Source organism: Schistocerca serialis, chromosome 7 (genome assembly GCF_023864345.2).
Source record: "Schistocerca serialis cubense isolate TAMUIC-IGC-003099 chromosome 7, iqSchSeri2.2, whole genome shotgun sequence".
NCBI lineage: Eukaryota > Metazoa > Arthropoda > Insecta > Orthoptera > Acrididae > Schistocerca > Schistocerca serialis.
This window is the reverse complement of record NC_064644.1, coordinates 308,209,942-308,234,055: the sequence shown is the minus strand read 5'-3', so window position 1 is coordinate 308,234,055 and position 24,114 is coordinate 308,209,942. Positions and strand designations below refer to the sequence as shown.

The 24,114-nt window shown below is 42.6% G+C and overlaps 1 protein-coding gene across 1 annotated transcript in view; it reads right to left on the bottom strand.

Moving 5' to 3' along the window:
• The window catches only part of LOC126413035 (O-acyltransferase like protein-like), a 274,571-nt gene that overhangs the window by 80,965 nt on the left and 169,492 nt on the right, over positions 1-24,114 (bottom strand). Inside the window, exons 3-4 of the mRNA XM_050082929.1 lie at positions 13,194-13,429; positions 5,449-5,669 (exon numbers count right to left, since the gene is read on the bottom strand). Of these exons, the coding sequence (XP_049938886.1) occupies positions 5,449-5,669; positions 13,194-13,429 (457 nt within the window). The remainder of the gene's footprint in view (positions 1-5,448; positions 5,670-13,193; positions 13,430-24,114) is intronic.

Sequence of the window (24,114 nt, the reverse complement as noted above, 5' to 3'; positions counted from 1 at the left end):
ACACAAGTTGTAAGGTGCCACTGGAGTATGAATGAGTGACACATCATCAAGTTTACAATTCTGATAACTCGTTTAGTTAAGAAGTCATATAAACTGATAGGCTTATTTTGCAGACAAATAATAGAATTAGTATTACACGTCACAATTACCACGAGGAACCAGAGAACTATCTTTTGGGTTTCCGCACAATTATCATCCTGCTTTCAGTTATTTAGAGAGCGGTGTGCTAACCACACGCCCCTCCTATCCGCATTCTCAACTGAGGATGCCACGGCGGTCGGATGGTCCCTGTGGGCCACATGTGACCTGATGACGGAGTGCTTTTTTTTCAGTTATTTAGGTAATTATCAAAGTGGCGAACAAATTATTTCAAAAGCTTCGTCGTCATGTACATGTCACGGCACATCCGAAACGACCGTTGCCCATAGTCTGCTATGGAAGTAGTATGAAGCTCCTCTAACGAAATTTTTGGAATTTGTTGTAAGTTCCTATGGGACCAAACTGCTGAGGTCATCGGTCCCTAGGCCTTGCCGCGCGAACCGTGGCAAGGCGCCCCTGACTGCTCGGCTAACCCGCGTGGCAAGACCGCCTAACAAATACGCCTCCACTGGCTTACGGTGTGTGTGTGTGTGTGTGTGTGTGTGTGTGTGTGTGTGTGTGTGTGAAAGCAGACTCATTTCTACCGTCCTTCTAGAACATCTCTTACGACTCAGCAGTTCTGTTGGCATAGGGGCTCAGTGCACATTACTCCTTACGTGACTACTTCGAAAGAGAGAGAGTCTGATACGGTTCTCGTGGATTCTCTTTAGCGTCTTGGGGTACAGACCGTCTAGAACCTATCTACGATTTTTGGGTGTGAGTTCATCACTGAAGATTCAGAATCTTTCGTTAAATAAGAAGCTAACACAGTACTGGCTCCTAGATCTTGGTGAACCGAAGTAGGAGGAGTAGCTAGAAATGATCGCCTGCATTATAATATTAAATGTGATATTATCACAATCGTATCCGATTTAACACACAAGCACTCCGCCTGCCACTGATCCAGAGAGTGCACAATACGCGCCACATTCGAAGTCCTACCGACTTCATGAGGTAATACTGCCGTCGGTTACCAGCTTTCTTCTACCCTCGCAATTCTTCCTGCGTAATCTAAACAACAATAATTCCCTTTTTTGTTTCTGAAAATTGTTTCAATTGTTCTGCGTAGCTACCAAACCTAACCCCGGTTCAATAATCATTCTCATTCTCCTTCACCTTCTCCTTCGGCGTTTCTCCATAGGAGTTAGCCGTTTACGACCTCCACAGGCCTCATTCGTTCTAGACATCCGGTCCTAGATTTCGTCTTTCATTGCTTCCTGTATGTATCTTTCCCATCTTAGCGCTGCCCTCCCTCTCCTTCTTCCGAACAGCTCCCAGATTAACTTCTTGACCAGTAATTTTATTTCAAAAACATTTATGTACAGTTATTTTAGTTAATTTATGAGTCAGAAGTAACAATATGAAAAGAATATTTGTCCCCGTTTCGTTGTCCAAGGAACTGGGGGTGGGGGTAGCACACAGGATTATTTGAAAGTACCTCCAGGGTTCAGAAGACTGCGCAAAACCTACAAGATATAGTGAAAACAAAAATCAGTGGAAAGAGCACCTCTCCAAGTGTATAATTCACTCTAAAGGTGCTCAATATGGGCTTCATTTGTGATGTGTCAAACGTCCATTCGTGGTGCAAGTCGCTGACGCGATGCGTCTGGGAATCCGCGAAAGCAACCTGCTTTGCGAATCTTTTAACTCTATTACTTATCTGCAAGAGCGAACTAATTCGATGAGACAATACGGTGAGGAGGGGTAGCAATGAAACTTGAGTGCGCGCAATCTACAGATGCAATCTGTAATCATAAGAATTCGGCTAACCATTAGTAGGCTTCCTTTATCAGTTGGACACTGATATATAGCAATAACATGCAACAAATTCCAATCGGTTCTCTGATAACGTATTGTGGGACACGTATGTCCAGTTGGTAGTCAAATGGTTAAAATCTTCCACGGCTCCCTGTGATTAGACATTCTCTGTAGGTGCCCATACTACTGAAGCGCTGAATTGTCCAAAGTTTGTTGTATGGAGCGCTTTATTTCTATTTGCGTCCATTCGATCTCATTTCGTATCCTATCCCGCCTCGTTAACTGTAGACATCTTGTGGTTCATTTTCACTGTTCTTTTTCCATACTTTTCATTCTTTGAGGTCACATCAGCTCCATACAGAAGTTTTCCACCACGCTGAAATATTCTATTCTTGGTGTCCTTCTGAATATTATTATTCAATTCTACGAGTACCACACGAAACTCAAGTACCTTTCTTCGCCATTGCTATTCTGGAACTAATGTCCTTGTCATATGCATCGGAGCTAACTGTTAGTGTTCCTTAATATTTGTACGCTCTTCGGAACTTTATTTCTCCTTCCCCTGTACCAAGTTTCACAAATTCTGTTCCGTATATATACATTCTGTCTTTTCCAGATTTATTCCCAAACCCAATTTACTTTCTCAGCATGTATACGATATTATCTTCAACTTGAGCAAATATTACCTGGTACTCCACGAATAAAAGCGAGTGAAGAGTACTGTCATCAATCTTTATTCCCATTCCAAAGCATTCCCTGTACCTGCCATTCAGTGCCGTTCCTAACCAATGTTAAACAGAAAAACTGACATATCATAACCTTGTTTTAGACCTTTGCCAGCGAAAATATTTCGGGTAACCTGGTTTCCCACTTTAATCACTACTTTTGTATTCTTGTCTAGCATTTTAACCAGGTTAAGCAATCCTTCTCTCACATTAACCCTTTCTCACTGATTCCGATTATTCTATTCTAGGAATATTTTCATACACTTTCTGCAGGTCCACAGGTGGTATATATACGCTTTAATTTTTATTCCTGCATTTTCTTGTAACTGATGTAGTGAATGTTATCAAGACAAAGTCATCACTTCCTAAAATCATATTGCTCTTCACTTAAAGCCGACACACCTTTTTCTCATTCTTACTTATAATAATGGAGAATAGCTTGATGTTTCTGGGATAACACTTCTTCCTCTAAAATTTTTTGCACATCCTCTTGTCACATTTTTCATATATTGAGGAAATAAATGCCAAATTCCATTCCATAAGTGGATCATCTCCCACCTCTACTTTCCAAAACAGTTCTGTAAGTATCTTATCACTACACTTCCTCAACACTCCAGTAGTTCCATACGTATATATCCTGATCCTGAGGCTTTATTTACGATACTTCTGATTTAGACAGCACTGCTTTCACATGCCCCATTATTTCTGTATCGATTTCTTCCAACTTCTTAACTTCTCAATTATTGTCCAGCCTATTTTCCTACAATGGTGTTGAATATCGTCCTATCCATTTTGTGCGGAAGTTTTTTAACGATGTTCGTCTATTCATTGTTATTTCATTTTTTAAATAATCTTCATCAGATTTATTATATCCTGTTGTCCCATATGTGTTTCTGCACAGTCTGTGCCAGTGTTCATTCCTCTCCACCCTGACTTTCGTTTTAACCTATTATCTGATCTGGTCTTGGTCTCACTTGCCACTTAACACTTTCATATATAGTTTTTGTCTTTGCCTGAATCATGTCTTCCAACTCCCTGGAAAAGGGTTGTAAATGTGTTTGCTTTTCATCCTCTCTTAGGGCTCTTCTTGCTGCTTGCACAGTTGTGCGGTATTCAACCCTTTCTATTTTAAATTTATTCTAGGGCCCATTTTGGTATAGCACTTTGACGCGAAAGTAGTCAAGAAAGACTCCTAAACATCACTCTTATATTCTGTAATTTCAGTCTTCATACTCGTAATAGTTGGTCTTACCTATATTTTCCGTACTATCATATGGTTCTGGCGCACTCTGGTTGCGTATATAGCCTTACGTCTGCCAGTAACGTCTTCCCTTTTCTTCCTTCAGCAATATCAAATCTGCTCTCGATTTAAGATTCCTAATATACTGTTCCCCAGTGTATTTATGCATATCTTTACGCTGGAAAAATGTGTTCGCTGCAATAAACTCCATTTCCTTAGAAAGACCGGTTAATCTATTTCCATTGTCGTTTACTATTTTTTCTCCAGCAGGATCAATTCCTTCTTCAGATGTTCCAACCCTAGTGCTTACGTCACCAAAAAGTACCATTGCCTCTCGATCATGTACTGCTTCTGCTACATCTCCAAAATTATCAAAAAAAGTTTCCTTCTCTTCATTAAATGATTTTCATTTATAACATACACTCCAATTACAGTTGTATTTTGATTATGTCCATTAAATTCCACTTTCATAATTTTTTCAGTTACTCTATGTTAATTATCTCATTCACGTATTGTGTACTAGTATCGACACTCCTGCTATCGCATGTTGGAATTTTGGTACACTACTTCATATATTACGTACTAGTTGCTCGCACAACATTTTCCGGATCCCTACTCAATTTCGGTTAGAATTGTGACATCCAGTTCTAACTCACTTATTTCAACTAAGACTTCCATCTGTTTTGATCTCAGACGTTGAATATTCCAAATACCAAAAGATATTGTCTAGTGCAGCCAAATAAGCGTCTGTCAATTCTTCCTCATTGAGTCTTGTGATCAGGACAGAATGCAACCATGTCTTTTTCAGAGAATAGGGCGCAAGCCTACCCCCTTCCAGAATGACCTTTTTTCTTTTCTTCCCTTAGATTGCTTGTCTCTTTCTAGGCTTTTGGGTTCAGTCTACCCCTCGATTGCTAGTTTTGTTCGCCCTAAGTACTTTATCTCCTCGGCACCACGAATATTTGGGAGGCACTAGGAACCCCTCCCACCATGCATAATTGATAAGTAGTCTTTGGATCTGCTAAATAAGCTATTGTGTCTAACATAGGTAGTAACGTACCTCTAATCCTTTTAACATAAGCACCAATAAAACATCTGCATTCAAACTCACGCGGGCTCCGTAAATTCGAATATCGAGGGTTCGTTGTTCCCTTTGTTTTTGATGAATCCATATGTATTGTCTCTTCTGCAGACGCAAATAATTTATTAGCTGTCAACATCAATGTCCCCTGCAAATTCGGCTATCAATCCTACAATGCCACGGCATGGATTTCTGCTTGAGCTGGCAAGAAATAATATGATATCTCCTCTTTTCCTGGTACTAAGACCAAGTCAGTGTGGGTCAAGATAATTTTCTCAGTAATCGAAACTTCAAACACTGAAGCAGTGGACGAAGAATATGTCGGGCTTAACGACTCGGAAGGTTTCACCATTAATGACAATGGCCACGAAAGCCTGCAGAACTAATTTCTTTGAGAGGTTTGGAGGTAGATCTGCGGCAACAATGTACATCTGGGAGAACGACAAGCCTATCTTGATCGTAGTAACTTAGTAAGAGGTGTAGATCAGACAGATGGGATTACTCACAGGAAAGCTATGAGTTCTGGCGACAAAGGCTCCGCGGTGTCGGCGTCGGAGAGGCAGGCAGAGGGCGGCACCGAGAGGCTGATGTTGGCCGTCGGGTCTTCAGACAGAGGCGACAGCTTGGCTGCCAGCTCCGCCTCCACGTCAGTTGCCGAGCACGTGGACGGCACGCAGAAGGACCACTTGTACGTCACCGTGCCCGTTAGCGTCTGCACGTCCATGTCCTGTAGGCAGCCAGCGCCACGTTTGAAACGTGGCCGTATACAGGGGGGGACAGGACATTTATTTGTGGAGAGTTTCAGAGTGAGTGGAAATTTCGTGTTACGAGAGCGAAGTAGTCGCGTGTGACATCTGTGGAATAGTTGACTTACGGCAGTGACAGTAGTAACTCTAAACTTGTGTATCTTGGCTCAGTTTCAGAGCGGAGATTAGTCTAGTGTTGGACGTGGAGTAAGCTGACAGAACTGTTAGCGCAGCGCATATTGGAGGAGGATTTTGATGAAGAAAGTTGTTACGAATTATTAATCTGATGGAAAGATTTACAGACGCAGCAGTTATGGGACAGAGAGAATGGATTTGCATTATGGATTTGTTTTTAAGGTAATGATTTTTGCTGGCGCGCACTGATAATGTGAGCGATTCTTGAAAAAGAACAGTCCACCTGCCCAACTTATTTTAGATCATTTCAGTTAATTCATTTCAATTTGCATAATCGTAAATACATTGTCTTATAAGGCTTTTATAAAGAAATCAAAATTTTCAGTTTTCTGTAAGTTTTACGTTCTTGTGAAATAAGAGTTTAAAATACAGCATTGTCGTTATAATGAACAGATTAGTATTTTGATTTCAAGTAAGAAGTTTTTTTTTAGTATGAGAAAATCATCCCTATCTTAATCCCAGTAGTTTAGTTTTACTTTAGGATATTTTAGCTGGCGCGATTACTTCGTACTGCTGATTGCGCCGTAATTTTTCAGGTGAGATTCTCTCATTTTGTTGGTTGTTTCGTTTCTCATCTCATGTTTCTACTGCGCAAATTCTAAGCATTTTCTTTGTAATAAATATTTTTAATGAACCAGTGAACAGTGGTGTTTCATAGTGTTGCTACGTAATTTCAGTGTTTCAACTTTTTTGGCAGTGCAGTTTGATGTTGGTAGTGGTTTTTGTTCAAATGTTCAAATGTGTGTGGAATCTGATGGAACTTAACAGCTAAGGTCGTCAGTTCCTAAGCTTACACACTACTTAACCTAAATTATCCTAAGGACAAACACACACACACATGACCGAGGGAGGACTCTAACCTCCGCCGGGATTAGTGGTTTTTGAATAACAGTTTTGATTTAATTTCCTGCACAGGGATGCCAGTCTGTTTTGTCTTCATGAAAATTTGTGCACCGAGACATGCTATTCGCAATAGTAATTTCAGTCTATCCTTTCTATAACAGAGGACAGTACATTTAGTTTTCAGTAAGAAGCAGGCAAACATTTGAAAAAGCTCATGAACGAACGAACGAGTCATAGCAAATAGTTTTCACGTTACCTTCAAAATAGCTCCAGATGGAGAGCCAAACAGAAAGTTACACACTTATGACCAGCTGCGTTAAATACAGCCAGAGACGTTTCTGAACTGCTGGCTGACGAAACAGCATCTACTAAGTCCCCCATGCTCGGCTAAATTTTGCTCAAACTGAGAACTTGATCGATATCTTCGTGTCTTGACTTTGACACCAAAAGTCAGATTTCATTTCCTACTATAGAGGTGCGCACTTCAGAAGGGGGGTGGTGAGGCGATTTGCAACAGCTAGCAGTTGTGCTCCAGGGCTCATGAGAGAGAGAGAGAGAGAGAGCCGGCCGCGGTGGTCGTGCGGTTCTGGCGCTGCAGTCCGGAACCGCGGGACTGCTACGGTCGCAGGTTCGAATCCTGCCTCGGGCATGGGTGTGTGTGATGTCCTTAGGTTGGTTAGGTTTAAGTAGTTCTAAGTTCTAGGGGACTTATGACCTAAGATGTTGAGTCCCATAGTGCTCAGAGCCATTTGAACCATTTTTAGAGAGAGAGAGAGAGAGAGAGAGAGAGAGAGAGAGAGAGACGCACCACACCAAACGAGGCCCAAGAGAAAAGACAGGCCGCGGCGCGTACGTCACGAAGGTAGTCCTGAACTCACTCGCTCGCTCAGCTCAGCAGACAAAATGCGTTTCTAAGCCTGTTTACTAGGAGCTGGGCTTGTAAGTACTAACGAGAATTGCATCTTCCACTGGAATCTGCTATTATGAAGTCTTACTGATTAACAGTACTATAGCAAAATTTAAGATCAATAATCGATATAAATGGCACAACGGCTTGTTTATAGCATTTAGTCTCTTCTGCTTAAGAGTACTCATTACAAGCTAGAAGTGGTGCCTTATGCAACTGATGATCACTTTAACACGATTTTATTTTATTATACGCCAGTACAGGCGTAACAGATTAGAAGTAGGCCCATGGACTTCCCATCATTATAGGAGTAATAACAGTAAGATTCCATAATAGCGGATTCCAGAGAAAGATTAGTTTTAGTTTGTACGGACACGCCAAGTTACGAGTTAACACTTGTAGAAACCGTAGTTTGTCTGCTGATTTGACCTATCGAGCGAGCGAGCGCAGGACTACCATCGTGACGTACGCGCCGCGGCCTGTCTTTCTCGTAAGCCTCGACAGCAAACTTGTGACGTCATACTAGTCACCTTTCCCAGCATACCTCGCGAACGCTCGGCCCCGTGCAGGGTCACAGGAATCGAAAATGTCAGTGAAAAGGTTACCACTACAGGTATTAACTTTGTCTTGTGTGCGGAATCGTCCAAAGATCGCGGTGCCACACCAAAGTCGGCGACGGGAATCGATACCACAGGCATCAGCTATGCCTCGCTGCAGTCCACAACGACGAATGAGAGGCACTCCTGATGACGCGCCATCGCTCTCAGCACCACAGCGCCATCGCACAGAAGTCGATATAAAGTCGATTGTCTCTGCCTCAGTTCGTGACTTCAAATGAAGCAGTCAATATCCTCTAATCAGGTTACCAGGGCTATTAAAACCGCAGAAGGAACTGTGCTTTTGTAAATGACGAACTTACACATCAGAAGAAGAGTTTTTAACGTTGTACATCACGTGATGCCTTATTGTTCAAAGACAGTTATAAATATTTGGTTCATTCCTGTGACAATGAATCGAATAAAGTTAAGTAAATGTTTTTGTCATTCATGTAATAAAGTTGTAGTTCCGATCAACTATCTCCCAGAACGAAGAACCCACAGTTATGACTGGACGATTGTAGTTTCGTCAGGTCATAACGGTGTGTTAGGGAGAAATTGCATTTATTTAAACGTGCAGATAAGAATTCTGAAACGTCTGAAGCAATCTCTCTCTCCCAGCCAGATACAGCCGCTACGACTCTAGTGTCATGTGCTGTGATGGTCTGTATAACTTGTTGAGCTAGTTGTGTACCACGTGATGACACGTGACCGCAGCAGGCTTTTAAAGTGCGTAGATCATTTAGAGTTTACTTTTATGCCAGTTTATGTACTAATATCATCCATATTTAACACTATAGAGTGGCTAAAGGAAACACGACGAGTATTGCGTTAAGTGGCCACAGTGGTACCTTTCTCAGTATGTAAATGTCTCTAGTCAGAGTCAGAAACAGAAAGAGTGGCCCTTTGCGGTGCGTACCCCCAAGTGTTTCCAGTTACCAAGGTAGCCAATGGCTGAAGAGTGAGGTATGTGAAAAAAACAGAGCACACAGGTCGCACATCCGGGTTGCTACTTCCACACCACTAAGGCAGGGGGGCAGTTAAGCCTAGCCTTTCTGCTCAGTCGCTGTTGACATTGCAGCTGCACACAGAATTAGAGGTCTCTTCTCCAGCTTCTCATCACTCCTCAGATGACAGTCGTGCTTATATTCGAACAAAACGTATACAGTGTGAGATGTTGGTCTGGTCAGGAACTTCAACACCACTTTTAATTCCAAACTGATATAAAGCAAACTGGAGTTCATGCGACTTTGTTCAATTTTTAGTTCCAATGTTCTCTTTCTGTCAATAAACGAGTGTCTACGAGATTCAGGTGTCACGGATCCTTAGTTATTTCTTTTCAGAATTTTATCTTGAAGTGAAAGGGTGTCAATGATACGTTTCGCTGATGACATTGCTATCCTTTGTGAAAATGAAGAAGAATTACGGGAATTGCTAAATGGAATGAACGGAGTACAGAATACGGATTGAGATTAAATCGAAGAAAGACGAAAATATTGAAAAGTAGCAGAAATGAGAACAGCGAGAAACTTAACATAAGGACTGACAGTCACGAAGTAGATAAAGTTGTGGATTTCTGCTACCTAGGCAGCAGAATAAACAATGACGGATGGACATCAATAGCAGACTTGCACTGGTGAAAAGGGCATTACTTGTCTAGAGAAGTCGTTAGTATCAAACATAGGTCTTAATTTAAGGAAAAAATTTCTGAGAATGTATTTTTGGAGCACAGCCGTGTATGGTAGTGAAACATGGACTGAGGGAAAACCGGGAAAGAAGAAATGTTGAAAATTAGATGGACTGATAAGGTAAGGAATGAGGAAGATCTGCACAGAATGGGAGAGGAAAGGAACGTGTGGTAAACGTGGGAAACACAAGAAGAAGGGACAGTATGAAAAGATATGTTAATACATTAGAGAATAACTGCCGTGGTACTAGAGGGAGCTGTAGAGGGTAAAAACCGTGGAGGAAGACAGAGATTGAAATACACCCAGCAAATAATTGAGAACGTAGGTTGCAAGTGCTACACTGAGAGGGACTCATGGCAGAAGACTGATGACTCCAAAAAATGAATAAATATAATTTTAAAAAATCTTGCAGTTTGGATTTAAATAGTGTATGTGATGTTCTGAGGAGTAGCTTTCTATCGGGAGTTAGGTTCACTCGCCTGTGTTGTGCGAGACGAACTGCGGAGAAGCCACTCAACAGGTATGCGTCTAAGCGCTTTGCCAGTGTGCCGATGGTTATAGGAGTTGCTTGGGTATCAGAGTGTATTTTTCGAAAACACGTCGATATGTTACTCCACAGAGGTTCTGAGTACGAACACTGACCTTTAAACAATTTTTTATGTTCCTGAGCAACAGACATACGATAATTTTTAAATGAACTCCCCGCCATTTGACTGTATTGTTGTTTATGTAATTACGACCCAGTCTTCGGCCTTTTATACCATTTTCAAGTGACTGAGTTTATGTCCGAAAAATAAATTAAGAAAAATTTTCGCTCCCAATGAAATGCCAGATGTAAAATCAACATCTTTTGAAAATATCAATAAATAACAGCGGGAGCACCTCATATGACGTCAATCACTAATCCGCAAGGTTAACTTTTCGAGTAATGGATTAACTTTTAAGTTAATTTTGAGAAACGTTAGCGAACACACTAACTTCCGTTAACTTTCTTTCTGGCCGTTAACCGCCGATTACATACCTACTATTTACGACAAAAATGACGCAGCGTTGCACGCGGATATCGTGTTCTGATAAGTTCTGGCCCAGTATCTATGTGGCTGCACTGGGGTGCACGCGATTGATATAAACACTTGAGTGTGAGAGAGAATAACTTGGTTTGGCTGTTGCTTGTTTACTGAGTTCGCGCTAACTACTACTTTTTGTTAGTGGACTCACTAGAAAACAAATACTGGAATCGGGTTCCAGCTCTACAACTGATGAACATCCGTGGTACAACACTCGAATGGAAGTAGTAAGAAAACGAGTGGAAAATGTTGTAGAAAAGGCTTTGAGGAAAAGGCTTTGAGGCACGAAACCGCCGGTAGTTCAAAGGAGATAGATACTTTAAGCGGTGGTGGCGGAAGCAGCAACAACGAAGACTAAGAGGAAGATTTTTGTACTTGTCTCATTCAATGTAAAGAGAAGCTTGGTTGTTAGGTTGATTTCGGAGAGGTGACCAAGCAGCGAGGTCATCGGTCCCATCGGATTAGGGAAGGAAGGGGAAGGAAGTCGGCCGTGCCCTTTCAGTGGAGCCATCCCGGAATTTTCCTGAAGCGATTCAGGGAAATCACGAAAAACCTAAATCAGGATGACCGGACGCGGTTTGAAACGTCATCCTCCCGAATGCTAACCACTCGCTCGGTGTAAAGATAAGCGTAATAGTAGCAACACGTCTGTAAAAAGTAAAGCCCGGAGACTAGCCAAAACGTGGCTGGACGTGAAATCGAAAGACTCATTCAATGATGCGGTATTTCTTGGGGAAGAGGTTTCAGTAAATTTATTTATTAAATATAACACCCCTGAACTCTCGAGTTCTGCAGTCAAACTACTTTTTACTGTGGACAAAAAGAGTTCGTCTCCTAAACGAGTATTGCTTTCGAGTGTAAACTTTAACACGTTGCTATGAAACTTCCTGGCAGATTAAAACTGTGTGCCCGACCGAGACTCGAACTCGGGACCTTTGCCTTTCGCGGGCAAGTGCTCTACCATCTGAGCTACCGAAGCACGACTCACGCCCGGCACTCACAGCTTTACTTCTGCCAGTATCTCGTCTCCTACCTTCCAAACTTTACAGAAGCTCTCCTGGTTCGCAGGAGAGCACTTGCTCGCGAAAGGCAAAGGTCCCGAGTTCGAGTCTCGGTCGGGCACACAGTTTTAATCTGCCAGGAAGTTTCATATCAGCGCACACTCCGCTGCAGAGTGAAAATCTCATTCTGGTTTAACACGTTGCTGTTTATGAAGGGAAATACGTACCTTACGTCAGATACTATCTGATTCTCCTGTGATTTAAAATTTGATAACTAAATAATTATAAAACAAAATTATTAAATTTTTTTTTATTTATCATCAGTGTCCTACCTAAACTTTTACAACTTAAACGCTTTTATTTAAGAAACGGTAATAATTTTGATGCACTTGCCATTTCAATGCAACGACCACATAAAGTTTGCAATTACAAGTTAACGATTAACTTCCGATAAATCTCCTGTTAATGAAGTTAACTCAAAAGTAACAGATTAACGTTTAGCGAAGTTAACTTTTTGATTAACGTTATCCATCTATGATTAACAATGGCTCAATACCATGAAAAGTGTGCCTATAATGTTTCACTGCAGCCAGTGACAAAAAGTGTAGCAACCACTATGATGTATTACCACTACTTACTGTGCAATTAACTCGGCTACCTACAAAGGACTTAGAGAACTCTCACTGCTCCCTAATATGGTACCGATCAAGGCGTCTCAGTGGTTAGCACACTAGACTCGCATTCGGGAGGACGGCGGTTCAAACCCGTGTCCGGCCAAATGGTTCAAATGGCTCTGAGCACTATGGGACATAACATCTGAGGTCATCAGTCCCCTAGATCTTAGAACTACTTAAACCTAACTAACATAAGGATAGCACACACATCCATGCCCGAGGCAGGATTCGAACCTGCGACCGTAGCAGTCGCGCGGTTCCCGGGTGTCCGGCCATTCTGATTTAGGTTTCCCGTGATTTTCCCAAATCGCTTCAGGCAAATGCCGGGACGGTTCCTTTGAAAGGGCACGGCCAACTTCCTTTCCCCTCCTTCCCTGACCCGGTGGTACCGATGACCTCACTGTTTGGTCCATTCCCTCAAATCAACCAACCAACCAACCAACCACCCCGATGCGCTTTCTACATTGCATAGTCTTGACTCTTCTTACCAGCTCTCGGGCATCTCTTGGAAATCCTCGTCCGTAAAATACGCACCGATGCTGCAGCGACGGCGAGGATGAGCTCCCGCAGAGACCCCTGTGCGGGTGGCGGCGCCGCAGTCAGGGGCAGCAGGGTGGCGCTGAGCGAGGCCGTGCAGTGGCGGCCGGCGAAGGGCGGAGGCGCGGTGGTGGAGGCGGGGCCGCGCACCGCCAGGCACTCCTCCAGCTGGCCCAGCTGCGACACGGCGCCCGTCAGCACGCCCCCGGACAGCTTCGCGCTCGCGTCGTACACTGTGCCAACATACACTCCTACTTAGCAGTCATATTCACCCTCTCGATCTACAGAAGATCTGTATCGAAAGACTGGAAAGTCACACAGGCCACACAAATATTCAAGAAAGCCAGTAAGACTACTCCAGTATATTACAGGTCCATATCATTAACGTCCGTGCGCAGCATGATTTTTGGAACATACACTACTGGCCATTAAAATTTCTACACCACGAAGATGACTTGCTACAGACGCGAAATTTAACCGACAGGAAGAAGATGCTGTGATATGCAAATGATTAGCTTATCAGAACATTCACACAAGGTTGGCGCCGGTGCCGACACCTACAACGCGCTGACATGAGGAAAGTTTCCAACCGATTTCTCATACACAAACATCAGTTGGCCGGCGTTGCCTGCTGAACGTTGTTGTGATGCCTCGTGTAAGGAGGAGAAATGCGTTCTATCAGGTTTCCGACTTTGATAAAGGTCGAATTGTAGCCTATCGCGATTGCGGTTTGTCGTATCGCGACATTGCTGCTCGCGTTGGTCGAGATTCAATGACTGTTAGCAGAATATGGAATCTGTGGGTTCAGGAGGGTAAGACGGAACGCCGTGCTGGATCCGAACGGCCTCGTATCACTAGCAGTCAAGATGACAGGCATCATATCCGCATGGCTGTAACGGATCGTGCAGCCACGTCTCGATTCCTGAGTCAACAGATGGGGACGTTTGCAAGACAACAACCATCTGCACGAACAGTTCGACGACGTTTGCAGCAGCATGGACTATCAGCTCGGAGAGATAGGCTGTGGTTACCCTTGACGCTGCATCACAGACAGGAGCGCCTGCGATGGTGTACTCAACGACGAACCTGGGTGCACGAATGGCAAAACGGATGAATCCGGGTTCTGTTTACATCATCATGATGGTGGCATCCGTGTTTGGCGACATCGCGGTGAACGCATATTGGAAGCGTGTATTCTCCATCGCCATACTGGCGAATCACTCGGCGTGATGGTATGGAGAGCCATTGGTTACACGTCTCGGCCACCTCTGGTTCGCATTGACGGCACTTTGAACAGTGGTTACATTTCAGATGTGTTACGACCCGTGGCTCTACCCTTCATTCGATCCCTGCGAAACCCTACATTTCAGCAGGATAATGCACGACCGCGTGTTGTAGGTCCTGTACGGGCCTTTCTGGATACAGAAAATGTTCGACTGCTGCCCTGGCCAGCACATTCTCCAGATCTCTGACCAGTTGAAAACGTCTGGTCAATGGTGGCCGAGCAACTGGCTAGTCACAATACGCCAGTCACTACTCTTGATAAACTGTGGTATCGTGTTGAAGGTGCATGGGCAGCTGTACCTGTACACGCCATCCAAGCTCTGTTTGACTCAATGCCCAGGCGTACCAAGGCCGTTATTACGGCCAGAGGTGGTTGTTCTGGGTACTGATTTCTCAGTACACACACACACACACACACACACACACACACACACACACACACACACACACACACACACACACACACAGAATAGCAACCGACCACATTTTACTTACTGTGGTTCTGCGCCTGTGCTCGTAGCTTAGTGCGGAAAATATGTGATTAAATGCGTAGGCGATTTATTGGTAGATAAATAGTGCGTAATTTAGTACAGCGAACTGACGTACCGGCCAAGTCTAACCTAGCTGTGCTTCGAGCTGAATTGAGATGGGCAGCTATTCCATTCTATACTGCTACAACTCTGTCCCAGAATTCATCCATCAAACACTTAGCTGACAAATGCCTTGGGTTATCGATATGCACAAGCACGAAATCACCTGCAGCGCCTCTCTTGGGGTCGTGACCAAATATGTTGGGCATTAGATGACTGGAAAACCGTGCCCTGGTCAGATGCGTCCTGAATTCAGTTGGTGAAAGCTGATGGTGTAGTTCGAGTGTGGTGCAGACAGCACGAAGCCTTGGAACCAAATTGTGAACAACGCACTGTGCTAACAGATGGTGACTCTATAATGGTGTGGGCTGTGTTTACATGGAATCAACTGGGTATGAACTTCGTGTTTCCGAACAAGAATGGAAAATTTTTATGGATGACAGTACGCGATGTCACTAGGCCACAATTGTTCGTGATAGGTTTGGCCACCCAAATCGACCGATATGAATCCCATCGAACATTTATGGGACATAATCTAAAATTAGTTCGTCCATAAAATTCATTACCGGCAGTTATGGACTGATGTAGAGGGGCATTGCTCGATATTTCTGTAACGGACTTCCAACGGCTTGGTGACTCCACGCCACGTCGAGTTTCTGCACTGAGCATGGAAAAAGAAGATCCGGCGCCATATTTGGAGGTATCGCATGACTTTTTCACCTGAGTGTTGTGGCTACGATTGGTCTCTGGCACCTGCTTGAACACGTGAGGAATGTAATGGATGTTGTCAAAATTATCGGCTATGCGATGCAGAGGTGATCGTGCCGTGTACCCAGATGGTACCCCATTCCGTCATGTCAGCTGCTATGCCCACATGACGATTAGGAATGCAGTCTGGCGACAACAGTTTTTCTCTGAACGTCACAGACCGACACGTCCGTCGTTAAGCTTCGCACTGGATATGGTATCGTCTGTAAAAAGGAGCTCGCACCACTCCTGTCTATCTTGTCTACGCATCTTTTTTCTTCTACAGCATGAAGCCATCCTGACATTCTGTGATGTTCCAGTCGTTGTCCCACTGTTACTGTGGATACTTCTCTTATTTCAAACAAGTCTGTTTTCCGAATCGAGGCAAATGGAATGGCTACTCGACCGTGGGTTAAACAGCAAATTTGTCCTCTCCGTTGGTAGTCGCGTGGGGCACTTGAGGTCCGGTATGGAGTTGAGTATGACCACCCTGCAGTTATCGATTGCATATTCGCATGTCAGTCGTGGGATGTCGACTAACACGAGCAGCGATTTTGATGAACTTTGAACCCGGTCTCCATAGGCCAATGTGCTGACACTTTCTAATTCCAACACGTGCTGGTTGACTTCTTTCTTCTTACAAGACCTTCTCGCCAACAAACAACACTGAAACGCGGTTTCTGTATGAGAAATGAGCTCTGTAATCTTTCCTTGTATACTAATGTAGATCTGTTACATCTACCCACTCTGTGCAGACACACTGTAATATTAATCATTTCCCTACCAAAGCATTACGAGCTAATTTGACGTTAGTTGCATGCCACCTTCACGGTGTTGCAATTTTCATGGGCAACAATGTAGAAGAAGAATTCAAAGTAAGCATAAAAACTACATATCGAGGAAACAAAATACCCACTTCATTAAAAATTAAATTCTTGATTCAACTGTCTGACCTTTAAAACAGGAATCTGACAAGAAGAGTGATTATCGCTCCTATCGTTCAAATTGTATTGGAGAACGTAAGCAGGACTTGAGGGAGGGAAATTGTTTCTTTGACTATTGTTAGGCTGTGTGAGGATAAAACTCACTTACAGTATTTATCTTTTGCAGACGACCTAATAATTGTCTCCAACAATATGGAAAAAGCGAATCACACATGAAATTAAAATCTCATACGTAGACGCTCGGTACTTTGTCTATTACCAAACGACTTGACGTATCCACTATTGGGCAAAGATGGTGTTGTTACCTTTGGTGGAAACTGGAACACATCCCAACAAACTAGATATTTTGTAGTTAACTAAATGCATGATAAATTACACCTGATTATAATTAACTCAAATACATTTTATACTGTGCATTTTACTAATTATGTACATACAATTGATTAATTCTGCATTTTGGAATAAGATCAATTACGCCGTATTTCTCTCTCACGTCAGTATTTGGATATTCTTCGTAACATGACGTACATGGTTTCTCCAATATCGGGGACAAAATACTTCATAAGTCTTTGCACGAATCGGAAGGGATTTTTGGCAGTTAGAAGTATCTAAAGGCAAAAAAAATATTACTGTGTAATTAACTTCGTCTAGTCAGATGGTGAAAGTGTTTACACGAAACGATATTTGAGAGTTCGAGGGAGCGCTACAGTGATATAACGTTTCTTAATATTTCTTGTAACATTTTTCATGTAGAAAGGCTGAAAGTGTTCTAAATATCACCACCGAGACACCGTTTAGAAAAATGTGCAAATGTGTGTGAAATCTTATGGGACTTAACTGCTAAGGTCATCAGTCCCTAAGCTTACACACTACTTCACCTAAACTAACCTAAGGGCAAACACACACACACACACACACACACACACACACACACACACACACACACACACATGCCCGAGGAAGGACTCGAACCTTCGCCGGGACCAGCCGCACAGTCCACGACTGCAGCGCCTTAGACCGCTCGGCTAATCCCGCGCTGCACACCGTTTGGACTACCGTTATCAAGCCTTGGCACTAACACTTCCCGGCTGTCTGGCTGAACCTGTATTGTCAAGCTTTCTACCACTTTACTATTTCCAACGGTTCTTGAATACTGTAAAGGAAATTGAGTTGTTCCTCATAAAAAAATAACTGCTTCACTATCTCTACAGACAAATAAAATACGAGTACGAGATATTAACGGAAAACTCAATGTGCAATTCGTTCCTCTAAACATTTCTTTTACGCATTCAATACTGAAAGGTCTCTGTTGGATTCCTTTCATGTTTGATTTCTTAAATCTGTTGTCATTTATGGAATAAATTCCTCTTCTAAATTTACTGTGGCGTTTCTGACTATCTGGGAGGAGACTGAGTAGTGGAACGTGTTACTTTTACACATAAACAAGAACGATCTGTCACACTACTACACTTTAAAACACGGTTTATATGTAATTCATGTCACACAGTCTCATACGGAACCTACATCCGCTTTCTTTTATATACTGTATATGATAAGATACTGTCATCCCCCTTCCCTTCTGTGTGAGAGGATGAATGATCAAATGTGTTTGTAGTTGCATGCTTGAGGGTAGCAGACAAGCCTGTCTGCTAGAGAACAGTAGGACCAACGTCGGAACAGGTAGCTACGCTTCCTAAAAGCAAAGAGGTTTCTATCCTTAGTATGGTTCTGTCCGTCCGTTGTCATGTTGGTATAGGAAGCTGCCCCTCTGGCCACTTCCGTTTGTCTTTGTGAGCCACCCTCAGGAAGCACGCTCGGCAGTAGGGCAGTTGCTGTGGGACCGTGGCGAGCGTCTGAAGTGGTAAGATCTCCGGCTAAGCGCGTGTCTGCTAAGTCCATAGGACAATGGATTTGTTAAGTTCAGCCTAACTGAAAATTTAATCATCTTTATTTCGGGTTTAACTCTAAAATATCTAAGGTTATCTTAAATTGCAGCGTAGTGTAATTCTCGTGTGAAGTTCATAGTATTTTCCGGTTGTTGCTTTGTTACTACTTTGTGAGTAAAGTGGAACCACGTGTTGATCAGTAACTCTAACTAAGATCAATCTTAAATGCGAATGCTTGTGTGATTATAACGTCTCGTCTTGACAATATTTTCAATATAGCAACTTTTCTTTATGTTCAACCCACGTGGGGTGTACTTTGTGAGACCAGTACCACGTGCTTATATAACTGTTTGACCCGTCAGGTTAACAGTAAGACGTTAATAACCAGTTCGATGTTTTTCTTTTGTAATTTGCTTTTCGATCTAATTTATTTTAATTATCAAAATTATTGTGGAGTTATACGCTTTGTGTAAACCAAGTTGACCACGTGAAGCATGTGGTGTAATCATCAAAGTAGCCCTCAGCTATTCTTTTCGGGAAGATTTCACAAAGAGTTAATATGAATTTAGTATACCAGTGTGTGGTAATTACATGACGGACAGGATTGTGCTACGAACGTAATTTCTTTGGGTGAAAATTTGAATCTGTTGGTAGTGGTTAATTTTCTCTTGGATATGTTTCAATGTTCTTTGTGTGTTGTCTTATGAATGCAGTGTTGTATGCAGACTCCCAATCTTGGCTCCATATTTGATGTGTTCCGTAAGATTTTCACAATCCTAAATAAGGCACCAGCTTGTTACGAGTAGAATTTAATATGCTGAAATTTCAGTGACCAATCTTAAAAATAAATTTCCAAATATAAACTGATTTCTTTCTTGTTATTTAAATTCTCCTTTTTATATATATATTACCGGTTGTGGTATGACTATTAAAAGATTATCATTAATGTTAGTCTGTTTGGGAATTTGGTAAACTTAGACTAGATACCTGATGAAACAGTTGCTTAGTAATACAAGATTAACCTCCCCAGACAGCTCACAGCTTTTAACCCGCTTTTATTCTACTATTAGCACCCGATTTCAGCATAGCACAATTCATGTAGCAATATTACAATACGTAATTTGTGTATTAAGCAATTTTGCACTTCATTTTTTGTCTGAGCTTGTGTGTATATGCGTTTGTTATGTTACAGGCTCGCACTTTAAGTCATTACCTACAAAGTTCTAGCCCCTGGTTAATGAAATAAACTCGTAATACAAGACGAGCGAGTGCAGTGCTTATTGCTTCCACAAAGTAAGGAGTGAATCATACTTATTATTGGCCCCTGCGCACAAGGACAACGCCGACATAGTTGTATTTAAGCTTTTGTACGTCCATAATTCGGCTGGAGGTTGGGGAGTACGGCCGTTCACTATTGTAAGAAATGAAACGTCTACCGCCGTCCTTATGATCTTATTTATTGTGTAGCTACCAGTTTCGGCTCTTCAATGCGCTGTCTTCAGACCTTAGTTGACGCTGAAGGGGTGATGATGAACCATATACGCTGCATCAGTGGCCAACATAACTGGTTTACGCAGACTATCTGTATCCATGATGTCAGCATACCAACCATCAACTTCCCTGGTTTTGCGTGGAAGTCACATTTCTAAACACAAAGTTGGTACTGGGCCGTCTTGGTGATTGGTCAAACGTATGCTCCAAGAACGCTGCCCAGAGCTACGCAGTTCTATTGGATGAGCCAATTTTTAAAGTGAATTCAACTGACTCTCTCACTCTGAATGGATGGTGCTGCGGCGTCTGGTGGCTCTTTAAATATATTCTTGCCTTTCTGCGCGCACGTAGTGGGAGGGGGGGGGGGGGGGAGTGGCCACAGTGTTCAGTGATCACAGGGGCGCAGATGCCTGCCCAGCATTATAAAGTCTTGGAGGGATCACTTGCCGACGTTTGCGAAACTTCCCTTGTCCCCAAAGGAGCCCCGCTTGACCTGATGAGATTCACAGACTGTCTTTTGCCGACAAAGGAGGCGACAGAACGTTTCCGGCGGCGCACCATTCCAGCCTGGAGAGCCTTCCCAAACACACCACTACAGTATCTTCACTGATATGCGGCAGTAATGTAACATTGTGACAGTAGCGCCACAACGTTTATCTGAAACGACTCCGGTATCTTATAACCGGATATGTCTCAGCTGATAGATGGCAAGCAAGATGTTTACATGGTTACACCTTTCGCTGAGCTGTCATCTGTGGTCAGCCTATTATATATTTGCATTTTATTCTGTGCCGAACACATAGTACTGACTGATTATACCAATCAGAATCAACGAAGTGTAACATCGTACTTTTATTCCAACGTGTACCTCTCAACGTTTTATTAGACGATTGTATATTTTAGATTACGATACTGACACGTTGTACTATTTGCGAAGACCTATGGTGAATAGCCACTGTAACAATTACATATCGTATATTGCGTGAAATCTCTTTATGAACTGAGGTCACCCAAGGATGTCCTTATATTATACATTCAGTCGTGGCTTTCATGGATTACAGCCGCTACTTCTCCTTTAAATAGGTACGTTCACCTTGACCTACTTCAGTGCCCGGTAAAATTATTGGCAGTACATAAATTAGAACCTGGATCCGCCAGATGGCAGGCAGATAAGGTAAACACTAAGCTGCGGAAGTGTACAACATTTCACTGATTGATTTGATAAAGAGTGGAGGAAGAAATCAGTCGTGGTCAGTTCAGGGAACCACGGCAGATTTCATCTGAACGACGACGAAGAAAAACAAGAAGAAGAAGAAGAAAATGTTCGTCAAACCCGAGCAATGTAAATCATCTTTGTCGAGGTAGTGCCAATACAGCACTGCCACAATGTTAAAAACAGTTTGCAGCTAACTGATATGGCTTTAGAACGGCTTTAACCCTGCAGAAATGCCTTTTCTGTGGAACAAATGGGAAACAAATGGTTCAAATGGCTCTGAGCACTATGGGACTCAACTTCTGAGGTGATCAGTCCCCTAGAACTTAGAACTACTTAAACCTAACTAACCTAAGGACATCACACACATCCATGTCCGAGGCAGAATTCGAACCTACGACCGTAACGGGCGCGCGGTTCCAAACTGAGGCGCCTAGAACCGCTCGGCCACTCCGTCCGGCTATGTGAAGTTCGTGGCTATCAGAATAATGATCATAAAAATGAACTTTCGTCTTTCCACCGAATGTCACGTTTTTAAGTATTGCAATAGTTACTTTATCTATGCAACACGAGAGAAGTAGCATTGTATTAACTGGTTCTGATAAGAGGTTTAACGATGCAGATTAGATATCGTTTCTCTTCATTCGTTGTGATAACCGTGGCAAGCTTTTTCAACTTTGATATCAGTTATTTGTAGGCCAGTAGTATCAGGAGAGCTGCATATCTCACAACTGCAAGAACTTTAACACGTTAACTGCCGAGTGGCCGCCGGCAGCCACAGCAGAGCAGAGCAGAACTCGTAACGCCGTGTGCCTGTCATGTCGGTGAAATATCCAGCACTAAAAAGCTTGCGTCAGTCAACGTGTTATGGAAGAACGGTATTAACTTTTGGTGTCATACGCGCCTATTGACTCTGTGACGTTCATAATGGAGTAAACATCGGAAATCACTGACGATGGCCTACAAACGGTTAGAAGTACCGAAGCGCTTGATCCTACAGCTAAGATGTATTTTGTGTCGGCACTTTTACTCAATTAACACAAAAGAGGGGAAAATACGAAATGACGTCGTCTGAATCCTTCCTGATTTTTCAGCACTCAATGTACGAACAGGCTACGACCCACGTAATAACTAACACGAAAGGCGTTCATCCAAAAAAAAATACGACTGCGTTGCTCGTAACGTAAAACTGTCAAACAGACTAAGTAGTCAATATGTTTACATCATCAGAAATAAACATTTGAATCAACTAAGAATTATTTGTTGTAATACTAGCTCTACTACTTTTTTTTTTTATTCAAAAAGTGACTACGTTTACTTCCACGTATTCTATACGAGAAAGCATTTACAATCGTAATCAAAAGTCCTCTTTATTCGCATTTTGTCGTAATGAAGAAACGGAACGTGATTCTATATAAAACTGATTTAATCCTTTCGGAAAAAAATTACGAAAACTGGAACTGGAAACATTTGCCGACCAAAATAAATCTCTTATCCTGCAGAGAACAGAATATTCTTTCTGCTCTCTCTGCTGAAAAGGGACTTCAAACAGACACTTCGAAATTCGTGGGCGCTTACTAAATGTTTCTAGCACCCTGGAGGGGGCTAAACTAAAATTGAAATTCATCGAGACCCATGTTGGGTTTTTTTTTGCCGGTGGAATGTGGGTGGAGTGGGGGGAGGGGACATCCCAGTATGCCAGTCGGGATTTACATTTTCCATGGTTTTGCTTAAACTTTGAAGGCAAATGCCGACATAGTTTCTTTGGAAAACATAATCGATTTTCTTCCCCATCCTTCGCCTATCTGAGATCGTACTCTAATGACCTCGTCGCTAACGTCATGACGACTCGTATTTTTTTTCCACCAAATCATCAATCCAGCAGTACCTCTCTTTAATTCCTCGGAACTTCGAAAAGCGCACTGTCACATCTTTTTGGGCAAGGACGCACAGGAATACCTTTATGTTATGTTTATTTTGTGTTATGTGCATTTTTTACTGGCGTTTGGTGTGCATTTCACGAAGGAAGTACACAGGATGATCAGAAACAGTGTGAAAAGCTTCTAGAGGTATTGCAGGGTAGGTTGTGCTGAGAAAGAACATCTAAGAAAAAAATCAATACATTGTGCCGTTTCCGCAGTAATCAACACTGAAGTTAACGTATCATGCCGCTGCGCGCGAAAATTCAAACTGCCAGAAACGGTGTCACCAAAGGTGTGCTTCGTCTGGTTTCCTAAAATGAAACTGGAGAACGTTACAGAAAGTGGACATGGAACGGTAGTAAGGATCGAACCCGAACCTCAGGCTGAGCAGTCTCGTGCGCTGTGATCTACGCTGTGAGAGCAACTGACACCAACTGTATCTGTATTTTATTATTGACAATTATTTCTCAGTTCGACCTAGTCTACAACACCCTTATAAGCTTTTCATGCTTTTTCCGACCACACTGTATACGTGGTGTAACTGAGTACCTGATTCAGAGTACATTATAGCTGACAACAGTTCTTAAGAATGCCTGATGCTATTTGGTAACACATACAATTTTGTTACTTTACTAAATGCATGATACGCAAATGCTGACGTTATCTTTCTATTATTTCGACCGTTTACTGTCATAAACTATGTTCATGGTCCTGTACGAAATACAAAACAAAAATCATGTCAAAATGCAAAAACGGAACGACCTACAATGTCACAGGATTATTTCGAATGTAACAACAGAATAATTACTTTCGCCGACAAATTAATCTGCAGCCAACATTA